At 39.7% G+C, this 25,817-nt stretch overlaps 4 protein-coding genes across 5 annotated transcripts; 1 reads left to right on the forward strand and 3 right to left on the reverse strand.

Annotated features, from left to right (window-relative positions):
- Window positions 1-121: 121 nt before the first annotated feature.
- Window positions 122-5,390, reverse strand: LOC137957359 (serine/threonine-protein kinase D6PK-like). Its single transcript, XM_068805123.1, has 4 exons — window positions 5,158-5,390; window positions 4,182-4,300; window positions 2,258-4,114; window positions 122-990 (listed from the first exon to the last, which is right to left on the reverse strand). Exons 3-4 carry the CDS (start codon window positions 3,997-3,999, stop codon window positions 126-128), a joined length of 2,607 nt encoding a protein of 868 aa, XP_068661224.1. The 5' UTR covers window positions 4,000-4,114; window positions 4,182-4,300; window positions 5,158-5,390; the 3' UTR covers window positions 122-125.
- Window positions 5,391-8,616: 3,226 nt separating this feature from the next.
- Window positions 8,617-10,932, forward strand: LOC137957053 (probable protein phosphatase 2C 74). Its single transcript, XM_068804755.1, has 5 exons — window positions 8,617-9,419; window positions 9,780-9,953; window positions 10,049-10,219; window positions 10,301-10,480; window positions 10,585-10,932. The coding sequence occupies exons 1-5, from the start codon at window positions 8,652-8,654 to the stop codon at window positions 10,726-10,728; spliced, it is 1,437 nt and encodes a 478-aa protein (XP_068660856.1). The 5' UTR covers window positions 8,617-8,651; the 3' UTR covers window positions 10,729-10,932.
- A 1,071-nt stretch (window positions 10,933-12,003) lies between these two features.
- On the reverse strand, window positions 12,004-14,509 carry LOC137957123 (serine/threonine-protein kinase D6PKL2-like). The gene is made up of 2 exons (XM_068804845.1): window positions 13,631-14,509; window positions 12,004-12,931 (listed from the first exon to the last, which is right to left on the reverse strand). Exons 1-2 carry the CDS (start codon window positions 14,140-14,142, stop codon window positions 12,133-12,135), a joined length of 1,311 nt encoding a protein of 436 aa, XP_068660946.1. The 5' UTR covers window positions 14,143-14,509; the 3' UTR covers window positions 12,004-12,132.
- A 1,773-nt stretch (window positions 14,510-16,282) lies between these two features.
- On the reverse strand, window positions 16,283-24,794 carry LOC137957121 (serine/threonine-protein kinase Nek5-like). Of its 2 annotated transcripts, none has more exons than XM_068804843.1 (15): window positions 24,409-24,794; window positions 24,065-24,322; window positions 23,909-23,975; window positions 23,717-23,782; window positions 23,585-23,631; window positions 23,450-23,495; window positions 23,291-23,371; window positions 23,163-23,205; window positions 22,999-23,048; window positions 21,995-22,076; window positions 21,851-21,900; window positions 20,649-20,722; window positions 19,016-19,067; window positions 18,255-18,923; window positions 16,283-18,142 (listed from the first exon to the last, which is right to left on the reverse strand). In XM_068804843.1, exons 2-15 carry the CDS (start codon window positions 24,160-24,162, stop codon window positions 16,568-16,570), a joined length of 3,000 nt encoding a protein of 999 aa, XP_068660944.1. In that variant the 5' UTR covers window positions 24,163-24,322; window positions 24,409-24,794; the 3' UTR covers window positions 16,283-16,567. The 2 variants fall into 2 exon arrangements, with proteins under 2 accessions (XP_068660944.1, XP_068660945.1); XM_068804844.1 differs by having other exon boundaries at window positions 24,065-24,338.
- Window positions 24,795-25,817: the final 1,023 nt, after the last annotated feature.

Raw genomic sequence — 25,817 nt, forward strand, 5'->3', positions numbered from 1 at the left:
TATTTAAGAAACATTAAGGGACGAGTGATACTTATAAAACATGCGAAGCTTTCCGCCGTTTCTTTTTATATTACACGAAGAATAGTAGGGTTATAGCGGAGAGCTAGAAAATGCAGTATCGATCCTTAGAACAGCTCAAACTCCAAATGTTCTCCGATGCTCCGAAACTCCAAGCACTTGGATTCTTTTTTCTTCACTAGCGTGACAGGAGTTCCAGGCACACAGACTACTGGAGTCTCTGGCGGGATTGAACATCGAATCAGTGCCCAGTTCAGGCCATCGAAAAACGGGTGCTGCTTGATCTCAGCTGCTCCTCTCACTGACCCCAACCGGTTCTCCGGCTCTTTAACTAAGAGCCCTCTGATCAGGTCTCTCGCGTGGAAACTCACTGCTGGGTTTTCTGGGAATCTTAAACTCTGTGACACTACATTTGCTAGTGTCTCCTCGTTTCCTGATCCTTTGAAAGGGGTCATACCAAACAATAGCTCATACACAAATATCCCAAACGTCCACCAATCTACAGCACTACCGTGGCCGTCACCTCTGATGATTTCTGGGGCCAAATACTCGTGAGTCCCAACGAATGAGTTTGAGCGTGCTTCAGTAGGCTCCGCCACAAGCTGTGGCAATGGGCTCACCTGTGCAGCTGCAAGCTCCGGTTTCATGGGTTTTGGCTTCCGAGTCTTTGAACTGGGGGCTACCACCCGAGGTGAAAAGCACGACATTTGCACCCAGGAAGGGTGAAGACACAGTGGGTCTATGCAGGAGGCCTCTGCACAGGGGCCTGACACTCTTTTTGTTGTCTCCATGCTTGGAGATGATGATTTTAGAAGAGTGGGGCTCACGGTGCATCTCAGAGAGAGATCAAAATCAGAGAGCATAATGTGGCCATCTTCTCGAACAAGAATGTTTTCTGGTTTTAGGTCTCTGTATACCACCCCCAGCATGTGAAGGTACTCCAATGCAAGTAAGACTTCTGCAGCATAGAACCTGCGGAGAAAGAAACAATCAGGTCAAGCCACACACGTTAATCTAGCCAAGAGCTCATTTCAGAAGATAATAACATACAACAGATATGTGTCAGTTGGTTTTTTTAACAATTAATAATTTTTATTCAAGGATGAAAGCCATACAAAACAACTACACAAGGCTACAAGGATCAGAGGAGATGGCAAGGTCTGGAACTTCGTGGAAGTTATTGTTCAAAGTGCTTAAATGTTGGATGTAGAAACCAACGCACAGGCAGATAAATGACTGTTGATGAGTGCAATTAATTTTTAAGTTTCTTAGTGAAGGCTTAAGCAGATACCTTTTAGAATAATATATAAAAAGAGACGAAGATGAACAAACAACACACAACTCTAGGACTTCAGCAATAGCACAATGCTTCGAACTCTAGAATCATATCTATGTTGCAATCATGGTTTTAAGAGGCAAACCAGCTATCAAATCAATCTCTTAGTCGTGGCAGCAGACAGGCTAGCAAGAGATGTCATGGTTTCAGCTATAGTCATTTCATGTCTGCAGTCCTAGTTGAAGCTGTTTCTTGTTTTGATTACCTTAAATATTTTTCTGTAATTTGTATCCCATTAGCTTTTTACCTCTCCGCTTGTATCTTGCAGTACGCCCCATTACTCCCTAAGGGTGCTGCGTGGGTTCTCAGCTTAATATATTTTCCCACCTTTCCAAAAACAAGAAAAAAGAAATCAATCTCTGCAGTATTAGTGTTTTAAGCTGTATTTTGTTATAATTGCCTTATATTAATTTATAATCCTTTTAACTTTTTAGCACCCTCACTTGTATCTTGCAGCATGCAACCTTCCCCCCAGAGGGTGCCAATTTGTTCTCTATTAACAAACTGTCTAACCTTTAAAAAAAAACAACAAGAACAAGAATAACAACAACAATAATAGTAATAATAATAATCATAATAATAAATAAAAATAAAAATTAATTAATTAAAAGATCAATCTACCAGTACCAAATGGGCATCATAAAATCCATAACATACATAAGCTTATCTCATCAAATTAATATTCTTAAAAATTCTTGAATGGAGTAATAGAATCAACTAAAACGTTAAAGAAATTTTTCTTCTACAAATATGCAAAACAGAGAAGTAAAACATCAAGATATCACAGATTGGTTTAATTGGTTAAACGACCCCAATCCAAGTATTAATTGGTTTGAGCTCTCATTTGAAGAGTTGGTCCAGGATAAGAAATGTCTAGCAGAATTTAGCACTTAGTGCTCTTACCTAGCTGCTTGTTCTGAAAAGCTCCTACCAGCTTGCCTCTGCCGAACGACATGCAGATCTCCCCCAGGGCAGTATTCCATTACCAAACAAGAAAGTCTATCTGTTGTGAAGTGGGTGTAAAGTGTTGGGAGGAAGGGATGATCCAGCATTTGAAGTATCTCTCTTTCAGTTTGGGCCCTTGGCATCTTCTTTCTGCTAGCCAGAAAATCTTTATCCATGACTTTCAGAGCAAAAAGACATTTAGTACCCGTTAACTCTGAAAGATATACAGTTCCAATATCCCCACAACCGAGCCTTTTAAGCAACTTGAAGTGCCTTAACCCTAGAGTCCCAGGTTTCATTTCAACATGGCGGATTGCCTCCCATCTAGAATCCTTTGACATGTGGGGCCTACTGCCAATGCAACTTGAACCGCTAAGATTGCTCTCATCACTGAAACTGGTGCTACTGCTGTAGTCACCAATGCTACTTTTTGAGCTTTGGGACAACTCTGCCTTCTCCTTTGACCTTGAGTTTTCAGCCATTTTCGCATGAGAACTTGTACCCATTTTAGATTTTTTTGCACCAAAATCAGGGCCATTACCAGTTGCAGAAACTGTACAACTTGAGTTTACTTCAACATTAGGATCTGTATTGGTGATTACTGGTGATACATGTTCTTTTATCAAAGGCTTCTTATGGCTGTTAGTCTGGCAACCTATACTACAACTCAGGCCAGTTGGAGCGACCACACCAGTTTCCACATGGGAATTTGAACTGCTGGACGAGGGTTTTGAATCTTGTTTCATTTTCTCCTTTACAAAGCCCTTATTTCTATGTATTGGCTTGACTACACGTGAGCCTGGACTGAAATTTCTCAAACCAGAAACAGTAGTCGAGCTAGACAAGGAAGATGCATAGTTCAACTTCCCTTTAATCTTCAGTTCTGAAGCTGGTGTCTTACTCCCCATTTCTAAGGAACTTGGATCATTTCCACCTTGTGAGGATCTTTTAATCTTTACTTGGCTTAAAGTTGGAACTGCAGATTGAGACAAAGAAAGATCGGTGTCCTCCACTGACTCTTTCTTAGGACAAGATTTCCCTGCCAGCTGGGGTGAAGAAATGGCATTTCGATTCGGTAAAGAAGATTCACCCTTATCATTTGATCTTCCCACCTCTGGCTCTTCCAAACATTCAGTTATCTCCTGAGATGAGCTCGGGGTGTCTTTTACCGGAACAAGAGAAACTTCTAGAATGCCGCCGCTGTCTTCAGCTCTGGATGGGAGTCCCAAATCACGAGACTCAACAACAACTGTTTTGTACAACCTTTTGATGGTCCCAACTTCTGAAATCCCAGACACACCTTTGGGCTTTGATAATCGCTTCATAGCAGCCATTTCTGATGCTTGAGAAATGCATAACCCTCTCAATGCTTGTTTCAAGGTCAGAGCCTCAGAAATACCAATTCCTGAAGGCTGTGATATGCCAACCTTAATTGGCCTTTTTTGGGGGTTTTTTCGCACTGCACCTGTTCCTAATTGAGGGGAGGCTCCTGCACCCCTAATTCTGAGATCTATGGCTTCTATAAGTTGGTTTAGTTCATCTTCCAATGAAGGACGCTCTGATGTTGACAGTAATTGTTTTCCACATTTTTCATCAACACTTGGTTTGACCTTAATGGGACTCAATCCTCTAGAATGATGAGCCAAATCAAATTTTTCCGTTGATTCCAAGATCTCAGAAGTCCCAGAAATGGAACCCATTTCTTGACGTGGTTGACCCTTCCAACCAATTCAATATAACATAATTCAGCAATACTTGAAAGTAAATACTAACCCATCTCCAAAGAAGATATTTGAAGATAACGATTTACACCCACTGAAACAAGCAATAAAATCATTTTTGAGGGATTCTCACACATACTGAAGATCAGTGCTGATGTCACCTTAATTGCTTCAAATTGCAGTCACAGCCAGGTTACCCACACTCTATTATCACTTCAAGGATCCTCGAATTTAAAGTTCAATTCCTTTTAATGATCACTTCAAAGTCCTCTGTTTTGACCTGCCAACATTACTATGATTAGAACAAGGAGTAATCACTTTAATAGATAAGGTTATCCAGGAATAAAAATTAATCATGAACGAAATCTTAGATTTCGCATAATTGATAAATATTAAGGAAAAAAAAGTCACTTCTGAGAAAATATGCACTGTACCAATCGTCCTACATTTGAAAATCCCATCGGAAAACTTAAAAAATCATAAATCGCCAAACATCACGACAGAAAGCCAAAACAAGAAGATCCACAAGTAAGTTACTCAAAAAGCAGGCATGCAATAAGGCTTTGGCAGAGCGTCATGCATTGGCCAAGAAAATAAGAAAATAATATTTTTTCTTTCTGATTCATGTTAAACAAAAGGCTAAAAAGAAGAAAAAAATCAAGAACAACTAAGGCAAATTCCAAACTGCATAATTTCGAGAAGAATGCAGTAAATAACTCTTCATGAACACAAAAAGGAACGATAGAAGCCCGTCTTCTAATAAAAAGACTAGCTCCAAAAAGGAGAAGAAAAACCGTAACAAGTACTCGAACAAACGCTGCCTCATACTCCAACCAACGGTGAAACACAAAAGACCAAATCCGACAGGAAGCAAAATTCGGCTGCTAAATATTCAACAAGCCAAAGAACTTATTTGATCCAGCCAACGATTAAAAATTAAAACAAAACAAAGAACAATCATTTCGACGACAATAGCTAATAGATCAGGATAGCCCGCACCACTCGGACAACTTTCAGTTCATTCATCTTGCATTCAGCCAAACTCAAGCAAAAAACAGTAATCAAATGAGTTCAAGAACCAGCGTCCGTTCATAAATTCAAACAAAAAAAAGGAAACCTAAAAACAAAACACTGTACCTGAGACAAGACGCAAGCCCGATCAGACGGTTAAACTGGAGCAACAAACAGAAGTTCCAGATAATCAATGACTACGAGTGAAGCAGAGAGATGGGAGCGAGCAAGAGAGAAAAAAAGGAAGAAAGCTAGGGCATTGGCAAGACGCAGAGGGCGGAAAAGTGAAAACTGGTGAAAAATACAAATCACGAGAAGAAACACACTCCGTCTGAAATCTGAAAGATTGGCGGAAAAAAGGAAACCCATAAACAAACAAAACAAAGCCAATGCGTACTTTAGCAGCTACCTTAAGCTGGACTCGGTTTTCGGCTTTTCGGTCTACCCACCAAACGGACACAAATTTCACGTAAATTACCGATGTGACCATTCCCTGCCCTTTTGTCAGAATTCAAATAATTGAGTTTTTAATTATTACGCGGTAAAATCAAATGTCCGTCCGGCCTTTTACTCTCTAACCCGTACAAACAGTTGAAGACTTCAAACTTCATTCATTTTTTTTGAAATTATTTTAGGTTATTATATTGATTATTAATAAATATTTATTATATTAATTTTCCATTCTCATTAAACCAAGCCGGCTAATTAGTTGAAGTTAATGGAAAAGGTCAAGGCAATTATTTTCCAGTCATTAAAAAGGGCTTTTCCATTTACCAAACCAAACGCGTATAAATAAAATCACAATTAAATATTGTACGAAACGGGTTGTTGGAAATAAAAAACCAGAATTAAATCCCCCAGCAAAGTAGATAATAAAAGATATGTCAGGGGTATTTATGGAAGTGAAGCGAAATATGAGGAACTCGGGAATCCTTCGTTAGTGCGTTAATATTAAAAAATTGGAAGGTGAGAGGAGTTTAGGGTGAGAAGCGGATGAAAGCGATAGTCGGTGGCGTTACCCTCACTGAATGATACCCTTTCACGGGATTTCAGCATTCATAATAATAATAATAAAATGAAATTGTTTTTAATTATTTTAATTAATATTTTAAAATTAAGTGATCATATTTTGTAAAGACAAATATATCCCTCTAATGGGCCACCTAATTTAATATACATGTGACGGGAGTGGCTTTTTATTATTAAGGAAGTTCCATTTAATACAAGATAACGATATCTTTGTAAAACATCGACAAAGCTATAAATCATGATTTATGAACCTTCACCGTCATATATTTAATAACGGATATTCAATATTATCATTCTTTTTTCCAATATCAAATGTCACGATTTTTTTACATTTTTACTTAATCCAACCCTATCACATATTTAAAAAGAGATAGATAAAGGTGTAAATGGTATATAAATAGAATAGAATTAATTATTTAGTATAGTTTTTTTTTCATTTATATATGATATAACACGTAAATTATATTAACAATATATAAAATAAATTATTTCATATATCGTTTATTTACCAACTTATCAAAAGGTAGAATATAAAATTGGATCAATAAATAAATAAAAACTTAAAAAGATAAAATAATAGAAAAATCGGATTTTTATATACATAAAAGCCTAAGAGCAATAACAAAATACTTAAAATAATACTTGATTCATGTTCACTCAAATAAAATTTTATTGAATTACTCTTAAATAAAATTGAATAATTGGTTAATCAGGTATAAAATAACCCTTACACATTTATGTTCAATTTAATAAATGATAAATAGATAACTGGGTAAAATTACCATAATGCTTAATTGGGTAAGAATTATTGTTCCTTAATTATTTCATTTAATAAAGAAATAAACAAAAAATTCATGTAAACAAGAAAATTGACACCCCGTGGAGTAAGGTTCCTTGAGACCAAATTCTAATATTTCACCTGGACTTGAAACCGGATGTAATACCCTTATATTCTATAGGGGTCATTTGAGTCAAATAATTTTGGCTAGCACGAATCCCAATCCCTAAAACTAATTTGCCCTCCCTCAAGTCTTGCCTTATCTAATTCTAAATCATTTTCCCTCAATTTTGTATGACTATTTGGGGCTCAAGTTTTCGGGTTGATTCTTATCATTAAACGGAATTAGTTAGGGTCATTTGTTCATATAGGCCCTATGTGAATGAACGAAACACTCCAATTTAGTCTTCATGCTAAGATACATCTCACGACCCATATGAATGGGTGGCCTTAATTTCATTTCCAAAATCGAACCTGCATATGTTCTAGTTTGGCTTGATTTGAATACTTCCAAAACTTTGTAATGGGGTATACTAATACTGTATAATAACAAACTTAATAGACCTAAAAGAAAAGCAAATACCTCTATCAATGGTGTTTATTTCATTGGCAAACAACAACATTAGATATTGAGAGACCCAAAAGGGTTGAACGATCGATCGTTTTTGAGGTTTGAGGTAAATAAGAGCAACAATCAACTAACTAACGAGGGAATTGACGAGAGCATTCAGAGTAAAGGGTATTTTTATAAATAAAATCTATGTTAACGAGTCGGTTCACTAGTTAATAAATCGAGTTTGGCAAATCTTGAATTTAACTTGTTATACTTGACGAACCTTATTTCAAGTTTGAACTCGAGCCAAGTTAAGTAAAAACTAAACTAAATTGATCAATTATTTATTTATTTAATTTCTATGGGGTTATAAAGGATACCATTAACTTAATCCACAATAACCGTTGGGTCCTTCTCCAAATATAGAAAGTCCGTGCCGACCACGTAGAAGGCGCCCGCGATCGTCCGGGACGACGTCGGCGAGCCTTTGCATGGAATTCTTCCCTCCCTTGTTTAAGTTCAAACTCGTTCCGTGACGTGGGAAACCATAGAAGCAGTCAACTGCCTTCGTCGCCACGTCTCAAGTTTACTCGGTCGTCCATCTAACGAACATTCTCATGCGTGGCCCCACGCCACGACATGTCTCATTATTTAATCCCTACCCTTCGCTTACGTCGCCTGCTTTCTCTATCATTTCTACGATTTTAATAATTGAGGAAGAATACCCCACACTAATTCATGATTGATTTGTAAGGGGTAGTTTGTAATATAATAAAGGGTTTAGGGTTTTGGGGGTAATTTGACCGAGTTGAATTGCGTCTGAAGTCTAATTATCATCGTTTCTTTGAGAAAGGGGTGACTCGGTCATGATCATTATCTTATGCAAATGACAATGCTACCCTTGTCTTTTCGAGTATTTTAAATAAAGGGAATGGTTTGTCGAGTGGCGCGCAATTTCCATTCCTTGGCATTGAAGGGTTCCAAGTTGGAATAATTTTTCCTTTCTCCGTGTTTTTGTACAGAATTTCGGAAGAAACGGTTGCATGTTATGTGAAGGAATTGACTGGTCAATAATATATTTCCCCAATTATTGTTCCAATTCCGTCGCTTTCCTCTGCCCGTATAAAGAAGATCAGAGCTGTGCTGTTTCTTCCAGGTATGAAACCATTTACCTTTCTTCTTCACCAGGGTCCAAGAGAGAGAGATAAGAGGCGAAGATTTTCCGTTTTGGGGGGACGAAAGAGATAACAGCGTTGAAGGATGATTGATTTGGCTGAGTTGCTCTGGAGCTTCTCACTTATTTCTCTCTTTCTTCACTTCTTTCATGTGATTAAAAAGGTTATGGTCGTGACTTTAGGATCCGGTACCGCTACTTCTTCTTCTTCTTCTTCTTCTTCTTCTGCTGCTGCTGCTTCGTCTTCGGTTTTCTATTTTGGCTCTCAGTCGAAGTTGCAAGGTTGGTCGAGGTACTACCGTTCTCTCTCCCAAACAAACTTCTTAAAAAGAAACCCGAGTGCAGACTCGTCTGTTTCGACGTTTAGCGGCGAAGTTGTGGAAGGCGAAGGGCATTCGTGCCCGACGACACGAGATTATTCGGCTGGAGATGTAAAATTAGTGGGGAAGAAAGACACAGCGGATTTTTCTTGTTTGGAGAGTAACCCAGAAGCACGTTCGCGTTTGGGAGTACTAGATTTGGTTGAGGAAGGCGTGAAGTTTGATTCACGCCAGCCCAGTACTCCAAGGCAGGAATCCGGCGTCATGGTTGCCGAGGGATTGAGCTCATATGAAACAGCAAGAAAGGAAAGAGAAGTTAACAAGGTCTGCAGCAGGATGCGCAAAAGACCGGCACTGATTATCATACCGGAAAGTAGTCGAGGATTCGAAGCTGGAGAGGCGGGTAATGATTCGGTTGAGAGGGATTTTGAGGTCCAGGGAAGAGAATTTTGCTTGGCTAGCAGAAAAGGAAGGAAGAGAATCATGGAAGACGGCTACGGGGTTATCACCAACATCTCTGGAGATTCAAAGCAGGTAAACCAGAAAAATTATTATAATTTATTACGCTACATAAAAGCATCAGCCTCCACAACCTGAAATCTCTTATTTGATAACTTAGCCATGTTCGTGAAGAAACTTTCAAGCTTTCTCTAGAGTCTCCTCTGAGTAACTGATTAATTTTTTTTAATTAACTCAATACCTAACTTTTAATCAATTTACTCTCGTTATTCTCACCTCTACCGCTGGAACGATCGTTTCTAGAAGGAATTCCCCGGGCTGGGACCAAACCTAACGATGGCCTCTTTCATTGACTTGTTCTGAACCCCAAAATCAATTCCGACCTTTTCAAACTGGCGGAAGCTCTCTGCTGATAAATAATTTTTGGTCTGGTAGGCATTCTTTGGTGTGTATGATGGCCACGGAGGCCGAGCAGCAGTAGACCACGTCGTCGACAATCTGGGCTCCAATATCCTAAGAGCTTTGCAGCAGCCGAACGGGAACAAAGATCAGACAAAAATGGCTGTCAGGGAAGGGTATCTCACCACAGACAAGGAATTTCTCGCTCAGGTCTGCTAGCCTACCGCATTCACATTGTTGATTCTTAATTTAAGATGCAGGAAAAGATATTCAAACATGTTATTGAAGGATTTAATTGGTTGCAGGGTCTTGGCAGCGGAGCTTGTGCTGCTACTCTTCTAATTAAGGGTGGGGAGGTGATGGTGGCAAATGCCGGTGACTGTAGGGTGGTTTTGAGCAGAAAGGGAGTTGCTTATGCTTTGACAACTGATCACCGTCCTGATCGAGAAGACGAGCGAATTCGGATCGAAAATTCGGTGAGTATTTTCCTTTTTCCTCCATTATTTGATTTTTTTTTTCAGAATATGATATTCAATCTCTCTGAAATCTGTTTACAGGGAGGATATGTGAACTCCCACAATGGCGTGTGGAGAGTCCATGGTTCACTGGCAATCTCTAGAGCAATCGGCGATTCGCATATGAAGGACTGGATAATTTCTGAGCCTGAGATCAGTACGATTGACTTAGGCTCGGATTGTGAGTTCTTAATCTTGGCTTCTGATGGGTTATGGGATAAAGTAAGCACTTCTCAATCCATTTTTCGCTGCTCTTCCATTGTTTGATATTATCCAAGCTGTTAATTCACTGAAGTTTTTTTTCTTCTGTTTCTGTTATAAATTAGGTGAGTAATCAAGAAGCAGTCGAAGTTGTATTGAGGCACAAATACTCAGTAGAAGCATGCAAAAAGCTAATAGATATGGCTTGTAGCAGAGGCAACAAAGACGATATTACAGTCATGGTGGTTGACCTGCAAAATTTTACCTGATTAAATCATCAGATATCTTCATGGCGATGATCACAAACAGGTGTCTTTGTGTCGATGTCCGAGAAGACATAAAAATGAACTCAAATGTGGCAGGCAATGATGTTTGAGTACATAAGATGAGAAGAGGATCTCTTCCGGAGTGAAGAAACTGTAAATATTTAAATGGCAAGTAAACTTAAAAAATCTTTTGGACGCAAGTATCGACTGGGGTTTGATGATTTGTTCAAATGAAACTATACTAGGAGTGAGCTGGTCTTTCCAGTTTCATGGGGATTGGGGAGGGTGGAGAAAGCTTCATTCGTCAGAGCGGATTAACTCCGTTACTTTGCACTATTAAAGATTTCATTTTGTATTATTTTCTAAATGGATGTGTACAATGATAGGAACATAACTGGAAAGAAAGAAATTAGTGTTCTTTGAGTTCTTGAGAAAGTTTATGTGTGTTCTTCGGTTCTTGAAGAAAATAAGGAAAAGACCTCCATTAATCCGATTCAAACAATAAAAAAAAAAAGTCCTGTTTAGTTGGTGGAATCTCTTTCGAAAAATAATACATTCACGCTTTGAGCCCATTTAAGGTATTATTTAATTTAATTTATTTTATGTGATTAGACAATCAGACATTCTCTTTTGACACCACCAATCTTCACATTCGTATGATATTATCCACTTTGGGTCTAAACCTTCGTGGATTTGTTCTTGGGCTTTACCCCCAAAAAACCTCATACCAATAGAGATAATGTTTACACTTGTATATCCATGATACTCCCCTATTATAATCAATGTAGGACTTTGGTCATATACCCAACACCCCTTCATTGTGTAGGTTGTGAATAATTTAGGTGAAAACGTACCTATTATGATACCGTATGAAGTTGGGTTTAAAGATTATCTCAAAATGACTAACCAATTTAGTAATTCTTTTCCTCAACTAATAAATAATCAACAAAAATCTGTAAAAGCCCAAATAGGAGGAAAGTTTAAAATCTTCCTGATCAATGTGAAGAAGCAGACATGAAAGACGAAACAAGAATAAGAACAGAGAAGACGGCGTTGCCCGTCCCATACGTCCCTGTAACAGGTCGAACCAACCTTTACGCACGCTACGAAGAGCATCTCAACCGGTTTCCGACACCACACATGGGGTAAGTAGGGTACACCCATGTCCCTTCTCTCTCTCACAGGTCAGATATGTCCCACGTGCTCCCCGCACGTGATACATATCTGACCGCTCTGAAGTCTGAACAGACCAAAATGCTTCCATCTTCAAGAGGGAAATGAGAAAAAAATATGGAGTTCATATGATACGTACATGAATAGAAAAAAAAATGGAAGAGGTCTTGTGTGGAGGGAACTGGTCCCATTCATAGGTGGGCTTCGTCGTCGTCGTTGTTGTTTTTTTTTATCCTAATAGTATTCGACCGGGGTTCCTGGGTAGCTGTCGTCGGAGAGCTCCCGGAGGGAGAAGGGTGGCGGAGTGTACGGCGGGGTCATGCACCGGAGGAGTGCCCAGTTGATGCCATGGAAGAAGGGGTGGCGCTTGATGGCGGCAGCTCCCATGGTGGAACCCAGTCGCCTCGCGGGGTCTTTTACCAGGAGTCCTGCGATGAGGTCCCTGACATTGCTGGAAACGGGGGGCTCTTTGGGAAACTCCAGGGCTCGAGCGACAATGTTGGCCAGTGTCATCTCGTTGTCGGTCCCTCTGAACGGCGTGAACCCGTAGAGCAGCTCGAAGACGAACACTCCCAGCGTCCACCAGTCGACGGTGCAACCATGGCCCTCCCCGGAGACGATTTCCGGGGCCAAGTACTCGTGGGTTCCGACAAACGACATGGACCGCACGTCGACGGGCTCCGCCACGAACTCGGGCAGTCCGGCACAGCCGCGGCGGGGCTTCTTCTTGCGCCTGCCCTTGGGGTGGAAGCAGGAGACGGCGGGGACGATGCAGTTGGGGAGGATGCAGGAGGAGGAGGTGAAGGGCGGGGCGCCGCCGGACCTAGCGGCGTCGGACGGGGAAGAAGGGAGACGGTCGGTGACAAGCTGGGCGGTAGTAGAGGAGGCATCGCACTTGAGGGAGAGGTCGAAGTCGGTGAGCATGATGTGACCGTCGGAGCGAACGAGCACATTCTCCGGCTTCAGGTCACGGTAGACGATCCCCATCATGTGGACGTACTCGAGCGCCACCAACACCTCCGATGCGTAAAATCTGGGAAAATAAAAAAAATTAAAAGAAAGAAACAGAGTGTCCGACACAAGCCCGAAAGCCTCAGAAGGAAAAGCCATTAAGAAATGGAGGAAGTTTGTGGCGGTGATTGCACCGGCACGGAGTGGGGCCGGTACGCGTAGAGCGTATTAGACATGTCTTGTTTTGTTGTACCAGTCACACGTGGCCGAGGACAAATGGTGATGATGGCTTCCTTAGCGCCATCTTTTCTCTTAAAAGCGACTGACATTCAGGGCTTTTGGCCTTTTTTGCTCTCTTATCGCCTTCGCCAACTCCAACGGGACCGGAGGTGACCCTTCTTCATTCTAAAATCCAAAACACATGAGACGTTTTTGTGAAACCGGGTTTAGCTAGACTAATGGAATAAATCGTTAAACCGGGTTGACTCACGGTCGGTTCGGTTTCGATTAGTACTTCGTTAAATGGATGATTAACTCTTAATAAATATTTCGTTCCTAAATCTTGATGGGCCTCTATGCCCACGATTTCGCCAGGTCCGTCGGCCGACCGGGAAATTTGCGATTCCAAAGATCCCCTACCCAATGATCCTCACTTGTATAGATAGATCTAGGGGAGACGTTTTTCCTTTTTTTTTTTTTTTTAATTTTATTTTAAGGAGGAAGTCCCTCATATGGGTAAAATTAGAAAGAAAGACCCGATCATGAAATCTAACGTGCGCACCTGACGGCGGCCTCGTCGAAGCGCTTGCCGGGCTGTCTCTGGCGGAGGACGTGGAGATCGCCGCCGGGGCAGAACTCCGTGATGATACAGGACCACCGCTCGGACTCCACGCTGGCGTAGAGTTTGGGCAGGAATGGGTGGTCCATCATTTCCAGTATCTCTATCTCTGTCTTCGCTCTGCCTTCCTTACTCCTCCCCTCCAGCTCTTTCTTGTCCATCACCTTCGCCGCCAGCATGTACCCCTCCGCGCACTTCATCTCCGCCAGGTACACGCTCCCGATGTCCCCGCTGCCCAGCCGCCGCAAGAACCGGAGGTCAGTCATCGCCAGCGTGCCCCCCGACTCCGATCTCGCCCTCCGGATTGCCTCCGATAACGACGCCTGCACCCTCCCCGATATCGGCGCGTCAGACGACGAGCTCGTGCTGCAGTTGATATCCGTCGCTGACGAGCTGAAGCTCATGGAGTTGAGATCGTCGGCGAGGTCGTCCACCAACGACGGCGGTTGACCCATTCGTAAATCTACCTTATGCGCTTGTGAGTGTAGGATGCACGGAATCTGTTTGTAGTCGGTTCACAGAGAAAAAAAAAAAAAGGGTGTGAAAGTAGATGGAGAGCCAAGAGAAGTGTGTGTGAAGAGTTGTGAGAGCGGGGGGTTTTTGAATGGAGAGGCAGTGCGGCCAGTTGGAGGGGGCGTGGGGCATAGAAGGGATAGAAGACGGCAAGATGGCGTTGGGCCATGTGGAGGTCTTCGGGGGAACCGCTTGCATGATTTTGGGCTGTATTACCCAAACTCCATGTCCGCTTTCTTTTTTAGAGTCTTCCTCTTACTGTTTGGTGTTCTCTCAATCCTTCTGGAATTCCCCAAGGATAGAATTAAATCTGGACTGGAAGGAAAAAGTTTGATTGCTTCAACATCTCGATTACTTCTTTCCTTGATCATTGACACCCAATTATCGCATCTTTAGTGAATCAAAACAAAAAGCTTTGCAGGTCCCATGATTGTCGTGTCAATTCCTGTTAAATCGTGCAGGATTTGGGCTGGACAGTCGGCATCTTTCTATGAATCTATAATTGGAGGTTGCCTAGCTAACAATGAGTAAACCATTTTTCTAATAAGTTCTTAACATTCTCGGGTCCATTATCTTAGAGCTTTCAACTAATCTGGATATTGTGCGGTTGTAGATATTTATTATTAGTGTTTTTGCTATGTGACTCTACTTTGAACACGTTTTCACCGATTTGTGTATACCTTATTTGATTCGTAGTTGATCATTGGGAGATGGGTGTCGAATTTATACTGTCTTAAAAGCCTAGTGCTCCAAATTTCATGCGAGTCAATAATTGTTTGTGTTTGAGATAGTTGAGGAATCCTTGTTTAGTAGGTTGATGGATCAAGTCACAATATGCTGAGAAGATGATACCAATATTTGATTAGACTACCTCATCTTGTAAGAGAGGGACCTGTCATCAAGAAGGGGCTGCCAAAGAGGATTGATTGTGATTAATTCATTAAAGTTTGGATCTATTATTGAGAGAACATCAATGAAAGGGAACAAAATGATGAAAGACATTAAAATGAGAATGAAGTGAAGTACCCGTGGTAAGGGATCCAAATCTGGTTCTGTAAGTGGCCTGATTGAGGGAAATGACCTAGGGATGAAGGTGTGTTATCAGCATTATCAAGGTGAGATGTCCCCAAAGGTTAGGGGGTTGATGTAAAGGAGATGGCAACAGCTTAGTAGTGCCCATGGCTATAAGTTTCTATTTATTTCTTAGAATATCGATCTTTTATGTATAAAAGTGAGTTTTTTGTGTTTTAAAAACGTAATAGGCAAAAATAAGACTTAAGTAATTTAATCCCATTAAGCAAGTAAGCGGCCTAATAATTTAAGTAATCTTTAAATGATATTCAAAGTTATTCCTCTTCATAGGGTCCCATGATGAAGATTATGGATTGATCAGTCAAAGGAAGAAGAGAAGTCGAAGCGAAGAAAAAAGAGAAGGAAGATGAAGAAAGGAGAAGATAAAAAGTATAAATCTTAAGAGGGAATGAATATTAGGGATTCAGTGACCTACCTAATCCTCTTCTTTGACATGTATTTATAATATTAAATATTATAAAAATTACATCAATACCCTTTTTTTACGTCATTGCCACTATACTCGGGTTATATCTTTCTTCTCTGTGAAAGGTCTCTTTAAAAGAAAAGCATTGTTTGGCTACAACTATTTTAATTTCAAAGAATCCATTAATTAAAACATTGTATTAGATTACTAAGACAGTTTTTTAAAGGAAAATTACTAACTAACCCTTAGTATAGATCAAGATATATTTTAAAAAATGACTGAAATACCCTTATTTATACATAAAAAATTTATAACAAAATAAATATAATTGATTATATAACCAATTTAAAGTCTAGATTGCATCCCACCATTTTGCAGGATTAGTGGGTTTGCATAGCATGTTTAAACCCATATTTGAGTGATGGGTCCCACATGTTTAGTCCCATAGCAACCACAAAATCCAATAGATAACAGTGTAGCAAAACCCAGGCAACAAATCTGCTCCGACTGTGGCATTACATTACATTTGGTTAGTCATAGATCATAGATCCGAAAGGTAATTCTGGAGAAAACTGAAGGAGACAAAAAGAAAACACAAAATCAATCATTTCCTCATAAACATCTCCCCTTAACAGTCTTACGGGAATAAGAACATATTCTATTCAAAGGAGATTTATTTCGTTCATGAGAATATTACATTCACTATATACAGTGTTCATCGTCTCCATCTAAAAAGAATACAAAGAGAAATTTTTTGAGAAAATCCGAAGAAACTGCTACATTTTTCTACACTTAATATGGAATCTGCAGCAATTGACAGATTATAAAACAGAAGAATCTGATGACTTACCAGTGCTGTTCGATCTCTCTCAAGCTGACCGTCCTGTATCCTCAAACATCATCCCCTTCAAGCTCTTCGCCAACCACATGGCAGTTTCCCGTGGGGAAACTTTATCTTTTCCAAATGGTTTAAGAACAACCTCCAACTCTTCCAACCTATGCTGCTGCAGGAGTTCTGCAGAAAGCTCCAAAAGTCCCTCCAGCGCCTCTGCCCTTTGCCTGAAAGATGTCACATCCAGTATTTCTTTTACAGGAGAATCAGTCTCTTCCTTCTGGGTGACTACAGGCACCTCAGGTTTCACATTTACTAGGGAATTAGTCTGTGTGACTGTAGACTCTGGGTTCTTCACCACTGTCTCTCTAATTCCAACATCTTCAACAAAGTTAGGTTTATGATTCAAACCATCTGAGCAACTAGAAGGTTTCAGTGGTGTGTTTGGTTTTGCAGGTACGGCCTCTGAACAATTAGAAGCTTTCAGAGTCATTTGTGCCGCATTTCTTACATCCACCTCTTCTCTGGCCACATTCAGTAATTTCCCTACATCCTTGTTCTGAACACCCATCTCTACTGTCTCCATGACTGACTGCTCGCTACCAACACGAAAGCTACTGTGTCGTATTACATGTATGACATCATCAAAAGCTGGTCTAAAATGGGGACCCACCTGATTCTCGATTGTCTGAGTAGGGGCTTGTACCTTCTCCATGGGATGAACATTCTTCTGGGAATCTAAAGTCACAAGAGATGTATCAGTTACAGATGAAAGCAGTTCTCTCACAGTGAACTTGTCATCTCCCGGTGGCACTGGGAAACATGTATTAGTCATTGAATCTGGTCTGTTTATCTTGCTTCTAGGGACGTCTTCTTCAAGGATGTTTTCTGGGTCAGAGCTCTGGCACGGAGGATTTGCCACCTGGTTCAAGCTTATGTTGTGACTATTGGTTACATTATACTGCAGATCGTCAATTTTTTCCTCAGAGCTTTTAACCGACCCCAGTAAAGATATACTAGTACACTGTTCATGGGTTTCCACAATCGGTCTCTCACTCCTAGCAGTTTCTGTACAAAATGGAATAACACAACTGGGCTGGTCAGGGTCTGGACTATCTTCACGAGTGAGTCTCTCATGGGGCTCAATAAGCAACTTTGGTGAAAATACTTCAGCCTGCTCCTCCAGAGTTGCTGAAGGTACTGTCTCGTGGCAAACCTGAACGTTTTGGATTTGCTGGGATGATACCTTTGCATAACTAGATCCAAACAGTGTTTCCTTTGAAGGTGTCACAGAAGAACTTATGTCTGGCTCCTGCAGAATCACAGTACCCACCTGCTTCAAGGCGCTTTCAGTTGCATCAGGAATATTCACCATTTGTCCAGGTGTCACATTATAGAGTGGTTGCTTTATCCCAGTGCCAGCAATATCAGAGTTCTCAGGTCCTACACGTTTCACTGGTGGAGAAGAATGCCTCTTTGCTAACTGTGAAGGTGGTGTTCGTTGCCTCCCTTTGGAGACCCCATCTTCCATAGTTTGTTTTGTGGGACAAGCAGGTAAAACCCCCTCAGGTTTGGTAGCTTTTGACTTTGGTGATGACTCAGATACCGGTAACTGCAGCAGAAAACAGATTATATTCATAAACTAATAAAGATTCATAAAATATAACAAAACTGCACCAAGTTACATTCAGTGGGACCAAAGGAGATAAGTTTTTGAAACTCACCAAATGTTTTAAGGAGTATGAACCTGGAACCCGTTTCACAGATTCCCCATGGCCCTTGCCTGGTGTAACATTTGGTGAATCTGCATTCTGCTTGACACTAGGTTTGGGTATCTTTGGAGAAGGCTCAGTGTTGGTCTTTTGGGTGGACATCCCTACAGCTTTTAAACGGTTGCCTCTAATAGGGGAGGTGGTTTCTCTTACTTTCCCCTCTTCTTTAAGAGCCATTAATATATTTTTAATGATTTTTGGTTGTTTTGACTCAGTTTTAGACCTCTGTTCACTACGAGGTGGTACTGGTGGATCCCGGTCATCTGCTTCGGTGAAAGGCACAGATGGGTTTATTTCATCATTTCGAAGACATTCAACATCTCCTTGCAAGTGAACACAGCCATTATTGCACACAATCCCATCATTGGTAAAAGCCATATCTGTCTCAGTTCCCTTGTGGTCACAATCAAAAACCACTGCCGAGATGTTTTTCTCACTGGAGTGTAAACTGTCTCTGTCACTACTGGAAATGCTACTATTTTGACTTCCAGCTACGTTCTTACGACTACCATTTCGAGCGGAAGATATGGGCTTTTCTGGTGCACAGGCTATAGGACCCAATGACATCCGATACTGATCAACATATGGTTGCAGGTAAGGATGCCTTAAAATTTCTGATGCCTGTCAAGTTCAATCCAGAACCTTAAATGAGGGGTCAAGAATGGCGTTTAAATAAATTTAGTTAGAATAGTTCGTTTGCAGTAGAGACTTACATTTGGGCGCTGTTCTGGGTTCTTTCTCAACATGCTTTTAATAAGAGATTTCCTGCATGATACCCCATCAATGCCATCAGATTTCCATAACCGTAGATAAAATTAACAAAGTGTAGCCGTTCAGATATTGAAAATGATTCTTAATCATGTCTTTCAAAATGTCATCAAATTCCTACACTGTTGCAATAGATAGCAAGACAAGATTTTTCCCTTTGATTTTGGAGAAGGTTAAGCATCACGGTAATGACTTGGAATCGGGACCCAACTCAGGACCTTAAAATTCTGAGTCGGACTTCCTGAGTCACTGGTCGGTTGGGGAGGACTCGGCTCTGACTTGGGGGGATTGGGTCATTCTGATCCTACCTGACCAGGTTCAAATCTAAGTTGACTCAGCGAGACATAACACCATGGTTAGCATCAGAACCAGGGAAAGTAAACTATTTTTAGTTGGCAACATACAATCAAATTAGTTCCTGTCCTCAACCGGATACCAGGAGGTCAGGGGACAAAAAAAGGGAAAAGCAAATCCAGTTTCCCTGTAAAGAAAAAGTGAAAAAACAAATCGACTCAAGTGAGGACCAACTAAAACCCTGGATATTATTTTTCTAGTAATTTTTTTTTTTGAAATGATTTGTCTAATAGTTATTAAACAGATAAGAATGTATACTACATTCAGTAGTAGCTCGGTTAATACAAAACATATTTTCATATGTTCAGGCAGAGGGACCAGGTGTCCAGCTCCATGTCCCTTTCCAGAGCAAGCACCAATTGCCAGAAAATGGATGAGAGGTGAAAACAGTTTCTTATTAAAACTTTTGGATAAGAAAATGGTTAAAAGAGCTTTCTACTTTCCCATGGGAGTTCTTTCCCTTTGAGGCCCAAGTCCGAGCCACTAAAGATGCAGAAGGAGAGGCTCTAAGTGGTGATTAATGTAAGTATTAAATTCAAATAAACTCACCTTCCTATTTCTCCTCTTGACAACAAGGTAAATGAAGGGAGAACTAGACCAAAAACTAATGGAGGGGATGGAATGAAAGCATTGTAAGACTAACAACCTAATGATTTGCCAAAATACAATGCAAAAAAGAATCAATTACACGATAATGGTCATAGATTGTTCCTAATAGAATAGCGAAAAACAGAAAAAGAAAGTTTAAATTCCATGCAGCCATCAGACCAGCAAGTACACTCTACAGGTAAAATATTTTCTTTCTTTTGAACCATCAGGTGAATTCTATAGAATTTTGAATCAGATCCACATAAGAGTATGATATATGTCCCTTTACCCTTTATCTTAGAACACATCATGTTTTACAACTCGTGAAATCATGTAACAGAACAGATAAGATAGAACAATTTCGGCAAATTGCCTGTCTTATTCTCCAGCAAGTATTTCAAAAAAAAAAAAAAAAAAATCTCCAGGAAGTATTAGTTTGAATTGAAGAATTAAATTTTCAGTACTTCACAAGAATCATATTGCATACAAATTTTAGGAAAACTCATTCAAAATCCTTTTTTTTTCAATGCTACACAAGATCTCGCTGAAATCTGATGATAAAAGAATTGCGGGTAACTGATCATATAACAAATATGTAGGTCCAAATTTGGAAAACATGGCACTAGAAGCACTTACAAGGAAGATGAGTAGCATGCAGGAAGGGGACCCATTGCAGAGCGATTTATCTTACTTATCAGTCCAGCCATATCCTGATAAGATGACATACAGTCTTTATAACTAAACTATTTCAGAAGGCTTTCAAGCCCACAAATAATTGAGAGCATGACTGAAAGTGCTTAGAAATCCCTTTCCTGGATCATAGTGCTAAACTAACTAGGTTATCACAGGCATTATGAACTTTCTCAACATGGTAACCACATTAACCAGTAGGAAAAATGTTACAAACAGTTATCATCAGAAAACAACATAAAAATGGCTGGCACATTAAGAAGATAAACTTCAAGGGCTGTTAGAACAGTTAAGCATTGTGGATTGGAATCTTGGGCCACGAAGAAACAATTTATGGAAGATGGGTGTGGCAGAAATGAGCATATTGACATGCATGTGCACTAAAACTAGGAAATTACATATTAATATATTAAATGGAATTTACTGTTGAACGAATAGACAAGGAAACAAATGAAAGTCATTTAAGATGGTTTGAGCATTTCATGGATGCCAATGGATGCACTACTGAGAACAACCTTAAAGATTGAAACTGACATGAATGGAACTGGTAAATAACGATTTGAAGAAGTTGAACCTAAAAATGAACTTGAAAATGATAATGTAGAATGGAGTATGAAGATTCCTTGAACCTCAACAGAGTTGTGATATTGCTCTGAGAAAGATGGTAATTATGATGCTTACAAAAATTACTACTAAGACATCGTAAATGCAAGGACATTTAAAAAAAAAAAAAATGGATGAAGGACCAAATTCATTCTAAATAAAAATATAGAGGCTAAGCTTTCAAACAAATTCCTGACATATTAGTAGAAGAACTACAGTCCTGCTACTAATTTTTTAATTTATTATATAAAATTATTATAAAATCGAAACCAATTTTTTCAAATATTATATAAAAATTATTATAAAGTCGAAACCATTTTTTTAATTTATATTATAAAAATTATTATGTGGAAAACCAAAAACTAACTTGAGTTGAAGTGACACTAGTAATATCGTTGAATTTATTCACAGAGTTTTTTTTTTTTTTTTGAGGGAAAGTGTGTGAATATTCAATAAATCAGAGAAACTTATTCACTGAGTTTAAAAAACAAAAAATAGAAAGAATACAGAATAAGAAGTACAATATTAAGAAAATGAAAACTTACAAAAGCTTTAAAGGCAGGTCGATGAGCAGCCATCTCATACATACAGCACCCTGTTCCACAATAAACAAACCACAATCAAGCCACATGACACCAAAAACACAACTCAAGTTGCAATAGACTGAGAAACGCAGAAGGACATCATACCCAAGGACCAGATATCTGATTTAAATCCATATGGAATATCAGCAAGCAATTCTGGACACATGTAATTTGGGGTACCCACCACCTGAAGAATGAAAACCCAGAACTGATTGTCAAACCAAGTGTTCAGAAATAAGCTTTAGCATATTTTGATGTCCAATACCATAGACAAAGCATATAGAGAGAATGGATGACCCAAATAGCAGCACTTTACAACCTCTAATTTACCAATGAAAGGAAAATTCATCAAAATGAAGTCAGGATCATTTTATAGAACTGTTTTCTCATCAGACATTGTGATAAATCTTCACTAATACTTAAATTATAAAGTATTAAGACGAACTGAAGCAGTACTACAGCAACAATACTAATTTATCAACCCAAAGCTTTCAGAGCCAGTTCCTTCTTACGTGAAGAAATGTGACTGAACCTTACCTTGTAAAACAAAGCACAACAAGGCCTATGGAGCAAGAACAGGAACAAGGAGGTCCAGATTACAATGCAAATGTTAATCAATTAATCTTAGTACATAGAAGTGTCAAAAGACCCTCAACATGATAACAAAATTGGTCGAAGCAATTTAATAAAGAGATATATGTTTGTAAGGGCTGCTGCAATCAGAAAGAAAAGAACCCAAACAGCTATCTAATGAACGGCAGCACATGATGATTATTTCAACCACAAGGACCAATGTCATTGCTAGTTTAAGTTGAGTTATTGTGCAGCGTGTTTCAAATTATTTGTTCTATTCAATATCCCCTTATATTAGTTAAGTTTATATAGTGATCCAACCATTGGATGTGGTCTTGCAGTCTGTCATGAGAACTTTGAAATAATTTTCTATACTGTAAAAGATTAGGAATATAATCCTCCACAATTTAACTCTTTATTGAACAACGTTGACCAAACCATGCTTGATCTCCTCTACAACTTAAGAAGATGAGGAAGGATACAAAAGTCACTCCAAATGGAACATAAGCTTAAGTGAGGAGTAAAATTGCACATACAGAAGAAGTCAGATCATCTGCCTTCAGAGTTTTTGCTAGTCCAAAGTCTCCTGCACAGCCATCATAGTTTATGTCAAAACCTAGGGTTCAGAAATGAAACCAATCCAGGGTAACAAATACCGTTATCCATTTATTTATATACAATATTGTCATGGAACACTCACCAAGGCGAACATCCTGATCCCTTGTTAGAAATATATTGGAACACTGCCAAACAAGTGTGAGACAAATTAACCAAATTGTTCCAGTATACAGGAGAAAATGTTTAACGTGTTTTTCATTATTCGCAAACCTTGAGATCCCGATGCAGCACAAAGTTGGAGTGCAAATATTCAACAGCCAGCAACAGTTGTGTGAACCATTTGCATAGTTTCTGAGACATATTAAAAAGTATCAGGAAACTATCAAAAACTAAAGCAACATTCGTAAATAAACGAGTGAAAAAGATCACCTCCTCTGGAAATAATGCGCCATTTGATTTTTTCATCAATTCTGCCCTGTTATAATAAGAAGCCTTAAGTGTTAAATAGTAAGAATTTAATGTTGAACGTTCAAGATTGGTCTTCGGATTTTCAATAGGACTCACATATCACCACCTTCACAGTAGCCAGTGACAATACAAACGTAGCAACCCTACACACCCGTCTCGAAGTTTAGATATTTCAACAAGAAATAAACAAGTAAGCAGAAGGTAAGGTACACAAATTGATATTCTCACCTTCTCAACCCACGCTTCCTTGAATTCAACAATAAAAGGGTGTTGAATTCGCGCAATCAGAGCCATCTAGAAGTTCGCATTAGCAAAAGAGAGAAAAAATACGTCAGCGAACCACTCTAAAAAACAAAAGATGCCAGAGACAAGAAAGAAGGTGGCCTGCTCCATATCAGTCGTCTTAAAGAGTCAACTCACCTCCTGATGGGCAGATCTCCGACACCGCTCAGTCTGACGCGCAAGCCTGATCTTCTTCAAAACATACCTGGAGTTTGGCAAACATTAAGAATGAACAGAAAACAGCAAACGGTACAACAAACAAGTTCAAGAGCAGGAATTGAAAGAACCGCCTACTTCTTCTTTTCTATCTTGTGGTGCACAAGAATGGCAGCTCCAAAAGCACCTCTACCTATCTGCTCCATAATTTCATACTGATCCATTTTAGATTCCATTTCCTTAGATCCAATGCGTCAGAAAACAAATCTAATTGTCACTGTAAATACTCGTCATTTAAATTCTTAAATAGCCCCAACAATCCTCAGTCTGATCTACTATTTTGTACCCCCACAGTTCCCTCTCAATTCGCAGTCCCAATGCTTCGATCCAACTTTCCTGTAATAAGCATCAGCTGTTTTCTCCATTAAACACGGTGGCAGCAAATGGATGCCAAAACCTCGATGAAAATTCTACTGCATCACCTGCAAGAGAAGTTTCCGTTCCACACATTGCCTTTTCCTCATCAGCTTCCAGTCAACCACTGACTCCAATGCCGCGGATCTCATTCAGCTATTCCCCCACTCCCCGACATTTCCGGAAGCGTAGTCCGAAATTCTAAATATCCATCAACGGATGCTCGAAACCCTAGAGCTTCCGTAAGTGCTGAAAACAAAATCTGCCATTGCGAATAGCACAACTACCAACGTGTTTCCTACTTCTTCAGTTACGAGTACTAGCGTCCAGTCCAACGACAATGCCTATGTAAGTGTAGAGGAGCCGAGAGTAACCGGAGTAAGAAGTGGTTTGAGAGCAAAAAAACAGTGAAAGGATGCTTTAATGGAGGTCGCCCATGGCCATGCTTCTTCGTACGCCGACTGGCCGCTGGTCCCCTGTACAGTAACGTCAGACTTTGAACATCTACCAATTTAACGTCAGACTTTGAAGAATGACCAAAAGTGGGTTGAACAAACGCCAGACCTGTAATATACCAAACCAAACCAAACAATTGGGCCATTTAATACGAAATAATGTGTGATTAGCGGCTTAGTGACATTGATCTAACTTTGACAATCAAAGCCATTTAATAAAACTGTGACATTTTCATTAATGGACGAATCCACCTAAAGTTGATTGCAGAGCTACAAAAATGAACAATTATTAAAACCGAATTGATCATCAAATTGGCAGGACGGTTAATTACCGGGTTCAACCATAGGTTTGATCATGACCGGACGGCTGAGATAGTTTTTCGCATATTTTGCACCAAAATGGTAATAAGATTGTTTTGTGTCGGCAGAGAAAAAGAACGTTTACTTTCACATTCCAATAGCAAGTGTAGGTCCCCCCTCTCCACTTAAAGGGTATAGTGGTACCCCAAAATTATATTCTCCAAATTACACCATATGCTATATGGATAGATAGATTCATGATTTGTGCATTGGAATTGCTTCAATTATACTCTCGTATATCAACCCCACCATGCACTTGAGACACTTTGGTTGCTTCTAGTCTTGTAGCCAAAAAGACAAGCATTTTTTTATTGTGGTCCTTATTGTCTCAGCCACCTTGCCACAAAGGGAAGGAACTTTGGTCAATTCATCTTATTATTAAAGCAGTTTAAGTAAATTAACAGCTACTTCACTTGCAATTTGGAGCAAATCATACATATTCCCTAATCCATATCTGATTGATATTAAGCTTTATTGGGTCAGGGATGGTCTACTTCACCCTTCACGTGGCCTCATGAAAAGCCTTCTTTACTTGATTTCACCATCATGTATCTATCACCATTTGTTAAAAAATAAAACTGCTTAAGCATCTGCATTAAATAATATGGAAGATGGAGTTAGTTTATCTTCTTTTGTCCTGCATAAGATGGATACCTTCCCAG

Source organism: Aristolochia californica, unplaced genomic scaffold (assembly GCF_029961685.1).
Source record: "Aristolochia californica isolate CCGP_79_NKW_82.1479 unplaced genomic scaffold, dmAriCali1.0.hap1 SCAF_2, whole genome shotgun sequence".
In the NCBI taxonomy this organism is placed as follows: Eukaryota; Viridiplantae; Streptophyta; class Magnoliopsida; order Piperales; family Aristolochiaceae; genus Aristolochia; species Aristolochia californica.

Bases quoted from the DNA above. Each gene is read 5' to 3' on its own strand.
- LOC137957359 (XM_068805123.1), bottom strand. From the start codon at position 3,999: ATGGGTTCCATTTCTGGGACTTCTGAGATCTTGGAATCAACGGAAAAA. The intron at 991-2,257 runs GTAAGAGCACTA...CTTTCTCCGCAG, and splicing joins TTTTCAGAACAAGCAGCTAG to GTTCTATGCTGCAGAAGTCT.
- LOC137957121 (XM_068804843.1), bottom strand. From the start codon at position 24,162: ATGGAATCTAAAATGGATCAGTATGAAATTATGGAGCAGATAGGTAGA. The intron at 23,632-23,716 runs GTGAGAATATCA...ACGGGTGTGTAG, and splicing joins AGGAAGCGTGGGTTGAGAAG to GGTTGCTACGTTTGTATTGT. The intron at 18,143-18,254 runs GTGAGTTTCAAA...TTTCTGCTGCAG, and splicing joins CATACTCCTTAAAACATTTG to TTACCGGTATCTGAGTCATC.
- LOC137957053 (XM_068804755.1), top strand. From the start codon at position 8,652: ATGATTGATTTGGCTGAGTTGCTCTGGAGCTTCTCACTTATTTCTCTC. The intron at 9,954-10,048 runs GTCTGCTAGCCT...AATTGGTTGCAG, and splicing joins ACAAGGAATTTCTCGCTCAG to GGTCTTGGCAGCGGAGCTTG. The intron at 10,481-10,584 runs GTAAGCACTTCT...GTTATAAATTAG, and splicing joins CTGATGGGTTATGGGATAAA to GTGAGTAATCAAGAAGCAGT.
- LOC137957123 (XM_068804845.1), bottom strand. From the start codon at position 14,142: ATGGGTCAACCGCCGTCGTTGGTGGACGACCTCGCCGACGATCTCAAC. The intron at 12,932-13,630 runs GTGCGCACGTTA...TTATTTTCCCAG, and splicing joins TTCGACGAGGCCGCCGTCAG to ATTTTACGCATCGGAGGTGT.